At 39.0% G+C, this 16,000-nt stretch overlaps 1 protein-coding gene across 1 annotated transcript in view; it reads right to left on the bottom strand.

Annotated features, from left to right (window-relative positions):
- Positions 1-15,074, bottom strand: part of SLC15A5 (solute carrier family 15 member 5) — a 29,804-nt gene extending 14,730 nt beyond the window's left edge. Inside the window, exons 1-5 of the mRNA XM_059847851.1 lie at positions 14,365-15,074; positions 12,453-12,675; positions 8,359-8,528; positions 6,331-6,551; positions 3,417-3,603 (exon numbers count right to left, since the gene is read on the bottom strand). Of these exons, the coding sequence (XP_059703834.1) occupies positions 3,417-3,603; positions 6,331-6,551; positions 8,359-8,528; positions 12,453-12,675; positions 14,365-14,719 (1,156 nt within the window). The 5' untranslated portion in view covers positions 14,720-15,074. The remainder of the gene's footprint in view (positions 1-3,416; positions 3,604-6,330; positions 6,552-8,358; positions 8,529-12,452; positions 12,676-14,364) is intronic.
- Between the last annotated feature and the right edge of the window lie 926 nt (positions 15,075-16,000).

The following is a 16,000-nucleotide window of genomic DNA, read 5'->3' as shown; positions in this document are numbered from 1 at the left end:
TCATTTTTTCTGGACACCCCAACAGGAATAAAGAGTTCTTGCTGTATATATGTGGCAAAAGGACCCCAGCTCAGCAAACACACAATTTCAGAGCTCAGAATAAATGAGAGCAAAAACTTCTCTGAAGACTAAAGCCACAAAGAATAACTTTTGCCTTTTTTTTTTTTTAATATTGAGGGAGAAAAAGAAGAAGCAAATGTCCTTCCACATAATACAAGAGAAAGGGTAGGAACAAAACCAAGAAGCAGCAGGAAATTTTTCCAAAACTCAGATGTATTATAACTACCCCACACTTCACCCATTGCATAGAGGATACTATTAAAATATATTATTTTGTATTTCTTGATCTTGGCAGCATGAAATGGTTGTATCTTCTCAGAAAAGAAAAATACAAAGAAAGCAAGGTTTCCAAGTCTCTGAATTTGAATTATCTAAACTTTTCATGGTTTGAGCTCCCATTTTGACTAAAAATCTGATTTGCCAGCATTTCTAAGCTATAATGTGAGGAAAATTTGGTGGCTTTTGGCTGTTTTGGCTCAAAAGCTTAGACTGTGTTTCTCTTACCAAGCCTTCATGAGTGGCAATTGCTGGACTTATTAGACTGGACATCAACAGCTTTTGTTTCATATGATATTTATAACACATATACACTTTGTTATTTTTAGTGTGTTTTTTAGAAGAGAATAAAAAACTCAAATAGCTAAGAGGCCTTATCCTTGCTGTGTTTTTTTGCAGGCCTCTGTGTTTCTTTCCTCAGCACCAAACTCTCACACCCTTCCTTCTTCCAGCACACTTTTCCTGTATGTTCACAGCTTTAAATATCCTACCCCCCCTGCCTAACCTGAGCCTTGGAAGCTGTTTAGGCTCCTCTAGTGCTTGATGAGAATATCAACAAATTATTGCTTGGAAATTGATGACAGGAGGGAATTCAACAGCATTTTCTGGCCAATGCACCTTATCAAAGCCAGGTATGAAGCCCTCAAGGAGCTTCTTGTAGTCATCCAAAGCAAGAGTTCTCCTAGTGAAAAATTATGTTGGTACTGAAGAAATCTCCAGCAGTTCAGTATTCCTAACAGTGCAACAAACTTGAAGAATTTTCCTTTACTAAAAGCCAATACATTTCAGAAAAAAGAACCTCTGGGTGCCCAAAAATTTCAGTTTTTTTTTTTCCCCCTAGACTTTAAGAGGCAGAGGAAGAAACCAGGAGCCTTGGAGGTACAGTTTTCATCTTTACTCTTCTCCCTTCAGTCCTCTTTAAAATGAGAGGGTTGGAATGACTTGTCTGAGGCTCTGGTTTTACAGGAGAAAAAGTTGTTTCAGTGATATTTAGGGGTGATTCTGGGACAAGGTTCTTTATATTATCTGGGAACTGCATTGGACCTTTATGAATAAACCAACAACTACAGAGTAACAGATTACAGTTTTTATGTAGACCCTTAATACAGAGCAACCAGGTATTTCAGCTGCCTATGTGGTTCATCCTTGAAAACTGCTATTCTTAACCTGCTGAAAATTTCCAGAAAACTATTTCAATTTCTTCTTCTTCTTACAAGAGTCGAATTAAAATATAGTTATAGGCTGGCTTAACACCAACTGCCTATTTATACTTCCAATTTTGTTGCTGAAAATAATTGAGAACCTAATTAACTGTTGGCAAAAATATTGGCACTTAGAGGTCTACCATACTTGCAGGTGCAGTCATACACTTGGATATCTAAAGCCATTGCCTGTACTCCCAGGTATTTTTATGCCTCAGGTAGTTTATCACCCCTAACAGGAGGCTATTTTGATAAATGAACCTATTAAGAACAAACCACTGCATACATTCTACTGCTGTTCAACAAAACAGGATAGAGCATTAATACTAACTTGAAATTTCCATGGTTTAAAGGAAAATGATTATCTGAATGTGCTTTTTGTGCTTTAATGCAGATGTTATTTTAAAAACTAGGCTAATTGCAACCTGCTGTGTTATATGCTTCTGGTTTGTATAAAACTTAATAACACTCTTAATTAGGCTAATTTAGTCAGATTAATACCTCTGTGTGTGTCAGTACTCACTGTGCTGCCTGCCATGGGGCACTGAATTAATAGCAGCACACTGAGAAAATAGTGGTTTATAAATATTTTCATCTGAGGTTTGCAATGCAGACTGGAAGCTAAAAAATGCAGGAAGTTTAATGAGAGTATCTAGGAAAGGGAATAGCTTTAAGTGAATACAGAATGGAAGATGCTTTGCTGCAAGTACTACATGGAGCTGACATCTGAAGAGTGTTGCAGAGGATCCCTCCAGATCCTAGAACATAAGAGGTTTGGGGGTAACTGAAAAACAAATAAATAAAAGGAACTACATCAGTGTCAAGAAAAGGTAGCCCAACTCTTACTAAAGTTGTCATTGCTTCTGGGCTATGAATTTCTCTGGACTAAGTGTCAATCTACAACAGGGAAGACTCCCTTTTACCACTTCTGTAAAAAGAGGTAACACTTCACCTTTGGAGATCTCTTCTTGCTGTGACTGGGGGTACAAAAGGATTTTAACAAGGAAGATACTAAACACTTGAACATTTACCTCACATTAGACATTCTAATGAAAGCTAATTCTAATGAAAATAGGGCTGGGGAGGAAGGCTGTACCTTTCCAAGTAGCCTTCCACCTGGGAACTATTCAGCCTGTTCAATGGGAGCAGCAGGCAGTGATGCACACCCATTTGTTTTGCATAGCATTCTGCACATTTTCTTTTGCTCATCCATTCTGCACATACAGAATTAGACTAGATATTTTATTTCATTTATGATGCAGAGTCTGGAAGAAACTGTTCTAATGGTAATACAATTTCCCTCTCATGAGCTGCAGTCCTAACAATAATGCACTAACAGCATAAAAACCACAGAAAAACAAAGCCTTGATTCCTAACTGAGTTCTCTGAATCCAAGCTCATCATTTTGGGCAACACATTTCTCCAGCAGCAGAGAGCAACTAACTGAAGGGATTTTGAATTTCTGAAAAAGACTTGGATTGTAAATTAGCTTTCCAAATGATAATGGATAAAAAAACCCAGAGGAGAAAACCAAGTTAAAGTAATTCTAGGCATAAGTAGTTAATAGTTCTTCTCTCCAACACTAATTCCATAGGATGACTAATTCCATTGGATGACCCCTAGTTATTAGTGAGTGTGCCTCAAAATTTTTATTTTTTAGAGGAACCTGTCCTACACAAAACCTATACTTTTTTCTTACTGTCTAGTAAGTGTTTCAGGACTATTTTTTTTCCCAAGAATTCCTTTGAAACATTCTTCTGAGTTCATTTTAACATTTATAGTCGGATATAATTGTCGGGGATCATCCATCACACTGAAATTTCTCTTTCAAAACCAGAAAACACATTAAAGCTGTATAAACGTGTATTTTTTACATACCAATGTAAATTGTTGGGGAATGTCCAGTGTCCTTGGAGCTAAAGAGCCAGGAGTTAATGCACTCCAAAATAGGAACAAGAATCAGTAGGGGCACGATGCTTATCACGTTCATTGCTGCAACTGGCAAGACAAATCCACCAAAGTGCAGGTTGGAATTCATGGTTTGGAGATAATATCCTGAAGGAATCTGTATTGAAGGATAAAACCACAATCCATGGATAAGATTTTCAGTATATTTGGAAACGTCTCCAAATTTCTCCTTCTGAAGAAGTCACATTAAAACAAATACCTGCTGGCAAAAAAGGAATGAGCATTCATGAAGAAACCTTTCAGATAATGACAAGATCATTCTCTGCCAGAACATAACATTTCCCTTTTATGAGATTTTCTCCTACATTTAACAAATTAAGCAACAGTATAAAAGTTTGTTTGATCACCCCCTATTTAGAGCCATCAGCCTCTAAACTAAATAATTCCACCCAAAACTTCAGTCACTTCACCCAGACAGTGTTTAGCAGATCAGAATCTTAAAATAACAAAATGCAGAGTGATTTGATTTTAGAATTGCAAGGCCCAGGGTGATTTTGGACCTATGATTGTGTGCTAAAAGTAGGAGCACTTGAAAAGCTACAGGGAATGAAGATTTGGGTACAGCCTTAGAACCAGCTTAGTGCAACTCACAGTCAGGGCACCCACAGAGGATTTCCTTTTACCTGGGGGGACTGAAAACCAAAGAGAAAAAGAGGATGAGGAACCCAGTGGCAGTCAGCTGGGCACACAATTAAGTAGATTTGTAAGACTCTCTCACTACAAAAGCAAATAATTCCTCCTGATTGTGTGAGGCTATACAGGAGAGCTGTTGAGTTTATCAAAAAGTGTAAAATCAGAATCCTGATGGCTTCTACCAGCAGATTTACACATTTTTCAGGGTTTTTTGTTTGTTTGGGATTTTTTGGAGGAAGCTTGATTAACTAATTTCATGTGCAGCAGGGAGCCATAATCCACTGTATTTTACACAGACTGGGAAATTCCAACTTGAGCAATTCACAGGGTACAGTCATGACACAACTCATGACTGGTTTCTTTACTCTGTCTCTGTTTTTACTGAGCTCTGGATTCCTGCAGCATCCTGCACACTCTCAATATCATCACTGATTTCAAACCCAGGGAGAACATTGCTGCTTTATAGCTGTCTGAAAATCAATGTATAGTTGTTAACTGAGCTCATGTAGGGTTTCTCATCAATTGTTAGAGTCAACCCAATCCACTTTGAGTCTGTTCAGTGCTCAAGAATTACTCAAATGCTTGAGTAATTCTAGCCCTTAAAAATATTTTTCACCTACATTCCACCTCCAAAAGGAAATATAAATTGTAAAAGGGAGAATAAACAGTAACAGAACAACGTATGTTTAGAACTGAGTCAAATTTCATTGGTTCCTTCTTTCCAATGCCTATTGCAAATAAGAATTAACTTCTGAATAGGAATTAAAATATCATCAACATGAATTACAGGCCCTGAAAGCTGTTAACTTATTATGAAGAAAATACTATTAATCTTTACAAAAAAGAGACTGATCTATCTCTGAGTTTGAGAAAGAGCCGTAAACTTCTTGGAAATTCTGCCAAAGGATTAACTTCTTTGATAAATGATTCATTGATAAATGATAATATCTCTTTAATTTTCATGTGGTCACTAGTGCATAATCTTGGTCATCTATGTATGTTTGTTGGTTTTGAAATTTTTTTTGGTTTGCTTGGGATTTTTTTGTGCTTTTGTATTGGGACACACAAGACAGATGATGGACTTTGGACCTGGTTAGCATAAGAGGTTTGATAACAGGAAGTCTTGACAAGAGCAAACAGCTTTGAACATTGTAAGAGGATTAAACCAGACTGACTTAACAGAAAGAGAAAATTACATCAACATCTGCAAGCAAGAGATGTTGTAATATGTATGCTTGTTCATGTGATGACTAACCCTGTCATTGTAGTAAAACATTACTAGCCTTCCTAAAATACTATATAAGCATTTGGACTCCACAATAAATTTGGATTCTCTGACCATCTCAAGATCTTCTCCATCTCAAAATCTTCCCCATCTCTCCAATTCTAAAACTTTTTTGGGGGGGAAGGGAAGAATTGGGGAATGAAGAGGAGAAAGAATGAGGCAGATATGGAACATGGAGTGATGGCATGAGGAAGTGTCAGTGAAGCAGTATATGGCACACATTTGTAAGAATTTCCTTGAGCAGCATTTTAACACTAAGGAGTAAAAATGAATTTACGAGCCAGCTCAAACTCATCATTTCAGTTGCCTCCAACTCCAGGATCATCCAGACAGAAAGGAATCTGAAGGAATTGTGTCAGCTTAAGGAGTTTCTTGACACATTTACATTTGCATCACACACACCTGACAGAGGGGCTGTGAAAGGACTGGAAACCCACCCACTTCCACTGCAGGTACAGCAGCCACACAAGCCTGTCAAAACTGGAGCAGAAATATGCAACCAAAACAGCAAATAAAGATTTGCTACCTCCCCCCAAAAGTGAGGGAACACATTGGAAAATTTCATTTCTCAAGAATACTGAGCCTGAGTCTCAGTGTTGGTCACTGTGTCACAGCATCACGGGGAGAGCAGGACTCACACACAAGGTGGTTCAGCCAGAAAAAAGGTTCCAAGAAAGAAGCAGCAAACACTCACACAAACTTCTTAATGAGTCTTGACCGAGTCAATTCTCATTATTTGAGGGAACCAGAGGCTACAGCAAGGTGTATTCTTAGGCAATTAGAGCTACTTTGCAAGGCTGCTCAGCTGGCAAAGCAACAGCCAGAAAAAAAAGCACCTAGAGAGACGGTGCTAAACTCTACACCAGAGCCTGTTCCAAGATTTTTGTTTAAGAGCTGTGTACCCACCTGCATAATGCACGTTCTGTAGAGAATCTGGAAAGTGAACAAGGGGAAGAGTCTGGCCAGTGACTTTGTGCCCTCCACCTGGGTCTCACTGTAGTGGCCACCGTGGTTTTCCTTGGCGTGGTCCAGCCAGGTGGGCACGGCTGGGCAGAGGTAGCGGTGGCGCGCACAGCCCGTCCTCAGGGCACTAAAAATCACCCCAAAAGTTGTCAGCAGGGAACTGTCTGCAAGCAAGCAGAGAAGTTAGACATGTCTAAACATTGATGTTAATTTTGACAGCAGATAAAAACACATCAGCCAAGACAAAAGCACAAGCTGGTGTATTCACCTTTAGGTCTTTCTAGGGAGGGGAAAGGTAATAGCTCTGGATTTGTTTAAAGAAATTCTCTTTTGAACACAGTTGGTTCACAACCCAATTGTTACAGAAGAAATCCTGTCCAACAGGCATGAAGAGTTCCTTCTATTACCACACCACAATGTGTTTCTCTGGTTGAGCAGGTAAAAACCAAAGGAAATTCATACTTACTTTCCATTTACTGAATGCCTGCTGAAGTCCAGTAGCAAGGGAAGGGCAGTAGTGAAGTGAGAAGGAAAAGAATTTTAAAAAACAGTTGAAGAATTAAGAGAATTTTCATGGATGAATTCCAAGGCCAGAATTATCATCTCAGGTCTTCCAAGTAGCATGCAGGACAAAAGAAGAGTTTCCAGTCTAGTACTTGGCATATTAAAACTTATTGACTGGTTACAGGGTTCAGGAATTGCCAACTTGTTTCTCAGATGAAATAAAGTAGAATGAGCACAAACTGTTATCTCCAGGCTTGGAAATGCAGGTTCATTTACCTTTGGCAAATTGCCATCCATACAAATGGGGGTTGTGGCACTTCTGTGTTTTTCTGAGTGCTAAAGCAGTACAATAATTTGAGTATCTATAAATTAATACTTTCCAAAACCCAAAATGAACTAAGATTGCAGAATGAAAATGTCTCCCTACTATCTCTGATCTGGAAATGGTTTTCTAGAAATATCCATTGGCACCTACTGGAAGTTCTTGCTTTAAAGTACTAAGTAATGGCATTTTATAAGATACACTAATATTTAAAACTCCCTGGCTGTGTGGAATTATTGTCACTATAAAATAAAATCTAAAATAGCATATCCAAACCTGAAAATAGAGAGTTGGTAGAATATTTATTGTTCTGTAGGACTGTACTTGGTAACTATTCTCACCACTCATTGTAAGTGATGGTTAAGTTTCAGACCTAGATTTTAGGAGCAAATCTGAAGACTAAAAGAAAAAAAAGTACAGAATTCCAGAGTGAATTGACTAAGAAACTAACCTCAAAATAAGTGGGACTCTCAAAGCAGAGTTAGTGAGAAAAGTAAATAAAAGATAACAGGAAATTTGGTACTAGCTCAATTCATTGGCAGAGCTTGTAATGAGATGTTTTAAGTCAGAGAAATGTGATTTTGCTTTGCACTGGAGATTGGAAATACACAAAAAGGGAACATGCAGCAGTAATGGGCTGCTACTGCTCTGCAAGGGTTTGAACCCAGTCAGGCTGGAAATCAGAAGATGCACTGAGTGCCCCATGAGGAGCCCAGCAGAGTCAGTAAAGCAGCAGCTCAGCTGTGTCCTGGCTCATCTGACCTGGTCTCCAAGATGGTCATGGCCTTCTCCTTTCCTTTGGAATGTGAGGGGTTGGGCAGACAAAAGGCTGAATGAAACATGACAAGATAAATTCCACCAGCAGCTGGCATGCTACACCTCCTCCTGCATAGAAACACTGTGACACATGCCCTGACATGGCAGAAAACAACCATGAGTTTACCAGAGACTGCTTCCCACCTTTACAGCCTACCCCAACTCTCCAGAGGATGGACAGAATTTCTCACAGCCAGATTTTGGAGGGCTAAACCCCAAGGATCTACCACCAAACAAGGCAGAGTTGTAGAAGAAATAGTTTAGGCAAGCAAATCTATTTCTTCTGTGAAAGTAGTCTCTGAAGATGTTTCCTTAGAGCTGCCCCTTACCTGCTTTGGGTTTGTAGATCATTTCACCCCGAACCATATGAATTGTGATCATTGCCATAAGCCCAGACACAAAAGGGATAAGAAAGCCAAGGTTCTTGGCCACAGACTGCTGGATGTAAGAAATGCTGACAAAAACCACTGCTGAATTCAAGTTAACCAGCCAGTGAAACCTGGAACACACAGACAAGAGAGAGAAAAGTGGAGAGGCTGAATAATATAAATGCTTTTGCAGAAGATTAAAACATCCAATTAAAGGCATGGTTAAGTGTAGTAATCATGGACAGCATCAGTACCATGCACACATTAGCACAGCAATTAAAACAGATTTTCACTCAAATGTCTCAGCTCCAAGAGGTATATGATTAAAGTAAGTGTACTAAGGCAGCAGAGCTGAACAAATTATCAGTCTGGTACTGGAAATATTCTTGTGGGTGACATTAATTAAATACATCAACATTTACCATTTACACATTTAATATCTGGTAACAAGCTTTGCGTGTGAAATATCATCCAATCATGTGCTTCAAGATTAAGAGAGAAATGTCTTAATGCCACCACCCTTTGGTTAAGAAATATTAACTGTTAAAAAATGCAAGAATTATTAAAATTTGATTTATCAGTTATTAGTTGCAAGGCTCAGCTTGAATTTTTGTTGGCTTCTGGAATATCTTGATAAGGACTTTCCCCACCATAATTTTCTGAGTCTGTAATTTGTAGTAGAGGTGCTTCCCAGGCAAGTACTGAGCCCCTCCTAATCACAGAAGGTGTCCAAAGGATAAATCACACACTGCTGGAAGCAGATGGCATACCACAAGTGGCAGGCCTACTGCAGTTTGGAACCCCTGAAAAGAGCACAATTATTGGGCAGGGCTGTCCCAGTGTGTCAAAGATTACAGTCTGGAAGGAACTGCAAGAAGAGATTCCTCTGCCTTTGCTGGAGCCATAGCAGGTTTCATTTGAAGGTGAAATACACAATTATAAAGCTTAATACATATTACTGGAAGAAGAAAAGCTCATTTTCTTGTTCAGTGCCACTTCTGCATCATGCATGCTGTTTGAACTTGAGCATTTGGGCTAATGAATCTAGAATTATCTTCTCAGTGACAAAAGATTTGGAATTATGTTACTCGATGATGATACAGTTGGAGGGATTTTTGTACATAAAAATATTGACCCATCCAACTAAAGCTTTTTAAAAAATGTAATTACATGACTCACTTGGCTAGAACTTGTGTAAAAGTTTTGAATCAATTCTTAACTGACAATTATTAAGTCAGAAGCTTCAGTGGCTGTTTTCCAAACTTTTTAAAGAGTTGTGCCTGAGCTACCCAAGGTCCTGACATTTTTCATGACTCTATGAATGTTTGGCTGGAAATAGGAGCATCCAAAGAAAACCCTGAGCAGGAAAAACAGGAGAGCACTTTCATTTTTCACTGCTGCATAGCAACATACTTTATGACAGAAATGTAAACTTCCTGTCCTTTTACAAAACAGAGAATAAAAAAAACCCCAATCAATGTGTTCAGCAATCCCTATAGCCAAAACAAGAAAGATGAACCTCAACACCCATTCCAGAATTCTGGGCTGTGCTCATATTTTACTGACAGCAGCAGATCAGTTTTTGGGCCTTTATTACATCAAGAGTCTCAGAGCCCATCACAGGGCATGGAAGATTAGTTAGATACATCAAGCTGAATATTCTGTCTAGTTTTGCAGGGAAGAGCTCCTTCCTGAAAGGCCTCTTCACAATGAGAGCCAAAAGCCAACTTGGGGAGTTCATTTCAAGACTGCATCCCAGACACAAACTTGAATTCTACAAGCCCACATAAACCTCATACTCTTCTTAAAACATTTTACAGAAATGCATTTGTGGTGAAAACTTTAAAGTAACATCCAGGTGGTTCTTATTGAAAAGTATTGTTTGTGTTTATACAGCTTGGTAGGAGGGGGTCTGTTTTCTCAGAATCACTGTGGAGTTCTCTGCAAAAACAAAGTGGGGAAAAAATCCTAAACAGGTAAAAAAAAATTTTTAAAAAGTCAAAATAAAGTGTATTGAGGAAACGGCAGAAATTGATCTGCAATATGTGGGAAACAACCAGAGAGTGAGGGTGGAAAACACCATTGGTCTCACATTCTCTGCAGTTTTTTACAAGTCTGTAAGACAAGGTAGAGCTCTGCCCATTCTCACTGTACCCTTGGCTCTCATCCTCTGTCCCCACAGACAGAACACAGTTATCTTCCTGCAAAACAGAACTTGGAAGCCTGGAAACCCTGGAAATGCAGGAGGACCTAGAAAAATTTAATCCAACAGAATCTAAGTCACTTCTTCACTCAGAATTGGATATTCTATTTATTTATAAGGTCAGAGCCACAGTACATACTGCAGCTTAGAACCAAGCATAAGATGTGCCAGGCAATCTTCTTGAAGGATTGAATTAGAAAACAGGTAACTACCAGGACTTTTAACCCAATCTTTAATTCAATAATTCTGATTTTTTAAACAGAACTTGGATAAGACCAGACTCAAACTCATCAAGAGTATGACATCCCACTTTATATAATTGTAAAATTCAGTCCCATGACAAACATGCAACAAGAGAGAACAGGCTACCAAGAAAAAGTGAATATATTCTGAAGGGTTTATTGAGATTAAAAATGCTTAGAATGAACCCCTCATTTTTCTAAATTCTGAGATTGTATTCCAAAGCCCCTCCTTGGCTGCCAGTACAAAAATTAAGTTTTTTTGATGTACCTTTCTTGATATTTCCAAAGTTCCAAGAACTGACCCATTTGGATTCCCCAAGGAACTTTTTATTCGTATTATATCTCCTTTGTAATCAACACTGAGAAATGTCACTTTGATTAAACACAATTCTGAATGGCTAAGACCACAGTACAATAAACTCTCCAGAGCTATCCTTCAGAACAACTGATTGCTCTCCAGTCTTAATCCCCCAGAGTCTTATTTAATCAAAATGATGTTGCTAATTAAGGATTAAAACTCAGAATAGACTAAAAAGGAAGGATTTTTTTTTCCCCTCTTCTCTGCTATGGGCAGGTCAAGGAGGCAGAATCAGCTCTAAGGAACTAAACAGTCTCATCCACCTTTGGTAAAGCTGCTTTATTCACTGAAGTTTGGATTAAATTCAAAACTCCTTGATATTAACATAATTGGTGGAAAATAGCCAGGAAAGCCATCCCCAAAGGAGGAGAGATTGGATTCACCAAGATCTTCATTGATTCTTCAGCATTGCATTGTAAATATGCAAATGTGCTCAGTTTTTATTTTAATAACCATGCATGTAAAGGAGAAAAAAAGAGGGCAGTTCAGGGCTTTCTTTCACACTGGCTTCAAGCAGAAATATGGGGAGTCCCACTGCATGGCTTAACCAGAAAATACAGCACACTCTATAGGGCTACAGAAGGGGAAAATAAGGGCAAACAAACCATCAAAAATTACCTTCCTGATGCATGGAGAAAGAGATAATTAATAAAAAAAAATTAAAATCCAAACCCTGATTTTTAAGAACTATTTTAAGAGCAATTTTTCCTAAAGAATTAAAAAAAAAACCAAAATACAAATTCCAGGCTGTTTATCAGATGCCAGAACTTCTCAGCAACAAAGCTGAAATAAACAAATAAGCAGCAGATCCCTACCACTGAGTTTAGTTTGAGACAACTCACAACCCTGACTTCCAGCAAACCAGTAGTCTACTGCTAAAAATTTACCCTGATGTACATCTCAATATATCATTGAATGTTGCCACTGTTAGAGGGCAGCAATAAAATATCCTAAAGGCAGAAAACCAAATGGAGCATGATGTTCCAACAGCAAAAAGGTTAGCAAGTCTTTTGAGTATTTGGGCAAGTTGTTTAATCCTGAAAACTGAGCACTTCTGTAGGTGGCCAAAATAGATTATCATCTATGAGCAAAAGGAAGAAGTCAGAAAGTGTTTTAAATCTTGGAAACTGTTCCAAAAATCTCAAAAGTTTTGCCATTAAAAACAAGCCATGAAACCCACCATGCACACTTTGAATTTCAAGGCAATTGTCTATCACTCCTGACAGATATTTAGCAACATTAAATTACCAACCAGTTGAAAAATGAAAGCAGCTCCTTTGGCCCACAGTCCTCGAGGCTGTAGGCACTCAGAGGGCACACAATGGCTCTTATGCCTCCAATTCCCAGGCTGGCTGTGAGGAGTGCAAAGTAGAAGACAATTTTCTGCTCCCTTTTGGGCAGGGTGAGGAGGACGTGCCGTCTGTCAATGTGAACGTCTTCGAAGGGGAATGAGACCACAGGCAGCAGGGCTGTGCCTGGAATGGAAAGGAAATGGTCATTGGAAAGGAACTGGAACCAGAGCAATAAGACTTGTGTTTTTTAGAGTAGGTATGTTCTATGCAGGTATGAAAAGACAAATGGAAAATCAAGGACAAGCAACAGAAAAGTGCAGGATTCTGTAGAGAGGCAGAACATTTTTGGATGTTGCTATGTAAAGCAATACCACTCAAGATCACATCACAAGACCACTAAAAGCTGATCAAAGATGCTCCCACCAACAACTGGAAGCATTCCACATCTGTCTTGTGCAAATGTAAATGCAGGCACAAGTTACAAACCAAACCTCCTCTGAAGTGCTTGCAAGGATTCAGGTTCTTCTATTAACTGAACAACCAATTCATCAAAAAACCCCACAAAACATCCAACAGTGGATTGCAGATTTTTTTTTCTTCAAAAATCCCAGAATTGTAATAGGAATGATAATTTAAGAAATAAATTCTCATAACTTTTGTGGGGAAAATTCTTTTTTGTCTGCGGCAGCTTCATAGAAAATATGATTTTCAGAGAATTTAGCTATAGAAGCACTGCCATGAATTGCATTTGCCTCTTCTAGTCTGCAAAGCAAGTCTTTCAGATTTAGTCAGATTTTTCAAGTTTTAATGGACTTAAAGCTTAAAATATATTGCTGTTTCAACAGCACCAGTATTGGCCACTACCATGACTGCACATTAAACTTGAACATATCAGAAATGTTTAATAATTTATCTCCAAAGGAAGAAATGTTCTGGTTACAGCAATACCCAAATGCATCAAATTGTGTTTGTGTCTCCAATCTTATACTTTAAGAAAAGCACTGAAAGGACAAGTGGCAGAAAGAGATTTAAACCAGAACACCAAAGGAGAAACAGTGGAACACAACAGCAAGCATTGTTCCAGACTGCTTGAATAATGGCTTTGCAATCAGCTCAAGAACATTTCAGGAATATTCTGATATTGTTTTACTTGCTTTGTTGCATGTCTAAATAACAATAACTGTCTGGCTGCTGTAGAAATCAGACTTGCTCAACAACTGGTCCAAGCAAGAAGCTTTTCTATCAACCTGGTTTAATTTGACAGAGTAACCAGCAGGTTGTGCAGGGAGATGCCCTACAGCAGGAGGCCAAAATAGCACATGGGAGATGCCCTACCTGCTACAGAACAGGTGGATTTTGGTTGAGCAGTGCTTTTTCTGTAAAAAGTGCTCAAAATAATACCCAGGGAAAGTTCAGAATGTGCCAACAGCAGGCAGGCCCTCAGTGCAGGTATTAGGATGCTTAAGGGAAAGGTTGTGGATACTGGTGTGTTCTTAAATACTTTTCCTCTTGTCCAAATACAAAAGTCCTTTGCACCTTTACATATTATCTTACTCCTAACAGGGGGAAGCAGTTCTTAAATGCTCTCTGACTGAAGCCTGGAATTTGTGACAAACACTGATAACCTTAGGGACCAACTTTAAGAGTCAAGCATCCATGCTGTCAGCAGCTGACCCACTTCAGAGGGGCCAAGCTACACAAGATGCACACACAAACCCTGCTTTGTCTCACTGAAAGCTGCAAAGGTGCCAACACTGCAGTGCATTTTGCAGAGGAGGAGCTGAGTAATCAGCTGTTAGTGGAGATGCCAAACACCCTGCTCAAGAGCACATCTCTACCAGAGAGCCAGTGAAGCACGGCGCTGTCACCCACCTAGGAAGTGCAGGAACATGCAGATGCACACCAGCTTGGTCCTCCCCACCAGGTACTCTGCCAGCCAGCCCACCAGCACTGGGGTGAGCGTGGAGGTGCCCACGAAGCACATGTTGACCATGGCTGCCTGGTGGCTGGGGTAGCCCAGCCTGGCAGTGCAGAAGAGGATCATGTTGCACACGATGCCGAAGAAGGTGAACCTCTCGCACAGCTCCACCAGCAGCACGCACACGGCCTCGTGCAGCTTCTTCTCACCTTCAGGCAGCTTCCCAGCAGGGCTGCTTCTCCCAGGCTGTTGCTCCTTGTCAGCCATGTGGTTCAAAAATCCCTTCTCCTGCGTGTCTGCATCAGGCATGCCTGTCTTTCTTTTTTTAATTTTTAATTTTTTTTTTTTAGTAGATCAGCTTGAGTTACAAGTACAGCCCTGTGCTCCTCCACTGTCATTAGCAGACTGGTAAGAGTCTCACTTTGAATTCCACACACTGCTACTACAATTTCTTAGGGCACCTGTCACTTTTGAGATATTACATATAGGATCAGAGAATATTTAAAAAAAACCCAAAAAACAACAACAAAAAATCAAAGAACTACACAAACATTCAGTTTCTGAACATAGCAACACTAGGAAGTTAAGTAGTTTATTTAATTAGTTCACTTGGGGGTGAAAGAGATTTTTTTCCCCAGAATTATATTACCTATTAAATTATGTGAATCCAATACTGTATGCTAAACTCAATCTGTATGTTAAAGATAAAGGTTTAAACACACATGAAAGCTAACATTTTCAGCAGAATTCAAATAACAGATTGAGAAAATAATTTGGTTAAAACCATCCAATACTTTAATTAGGCAACAAGTGAAAAAACAACAAGGAGATAAAGACAGGGATTTTTTTTTTAAGGTTAACATTATCAAATGATTGTGCTATTTCTTTCTATTTCTGGTTGAAATTCAGATAAAGGTAATTATAAAAATAAGCAATGCTACTAGGTTTAAGTTAGAAAAACAAGTTTTAAAATAAAGTAAGTTGAATTTATAATCAAAAGAAAAAAGAGAACCTAAAAGCAGCCTAGTCCTTAAGGCAGATTGTACCCTGTAGGAACCATGCACCAGAAGGGGCAGGGGCACAGGCAATATTTTATGTTTTCTCTCATTTCACACAAAAGCTATTACAGCCTTGAAAGGGAATTAGGAAGAGCCAAACTCACAGTGCTTTACAATGCTCCTGCTACTTTATCCACAGCAAAGTCTGCTGATTTCCCAGCTCAGCTTCTCCCTTTTGTGGAGCTCATTAAGATCACTAATACCTGATCAAAAATGCTCCCACCAACAACTGGAAGCATCCCACATCTGTCTCGTGCAAATGTAAATCATGCACAAGTTACAAGGAAGTGGAACACCAGGTCAGCTTCTCTAAACAGAGCTCTCAGTGTTTCTGATGGCATTTTCTGAGATATGGGTTCTGCAATTTGCTTCCATCTGTCCTTATAGCTACTCAAATTTGGCCTCTTCAATGTAGAATGTGAGAACTACTACATCACAAAGCAGAAGCACAATAGTATATAACCAGCATGAATAAAGATTCCAAGATTACCTAAAAAAATAAAAAAACCAACCATGATTCAGACACAAAACT

Source organism: Haemorhous mexicanus, chromosome 5, assembly GCF_027477595.1.
Source record: "Haemorhous mexicanus isolate bHaeMex1 chromosome 5, bHaeMex1.pri, whole genome shotgun sequence".
In the NCBI taxonomy this organism is placed as follows: domain Eukaryota; kingdom Metazoa; phylum Chordata; class Aves; order Passeriformes; family Fringillidae; genus Haemorhous; species Haemorhous mexicanus.
Note: the sequence above shows the minus strand (reverse complement) of the source record. Positions and strands in the feature narration are given on the sequence as shown.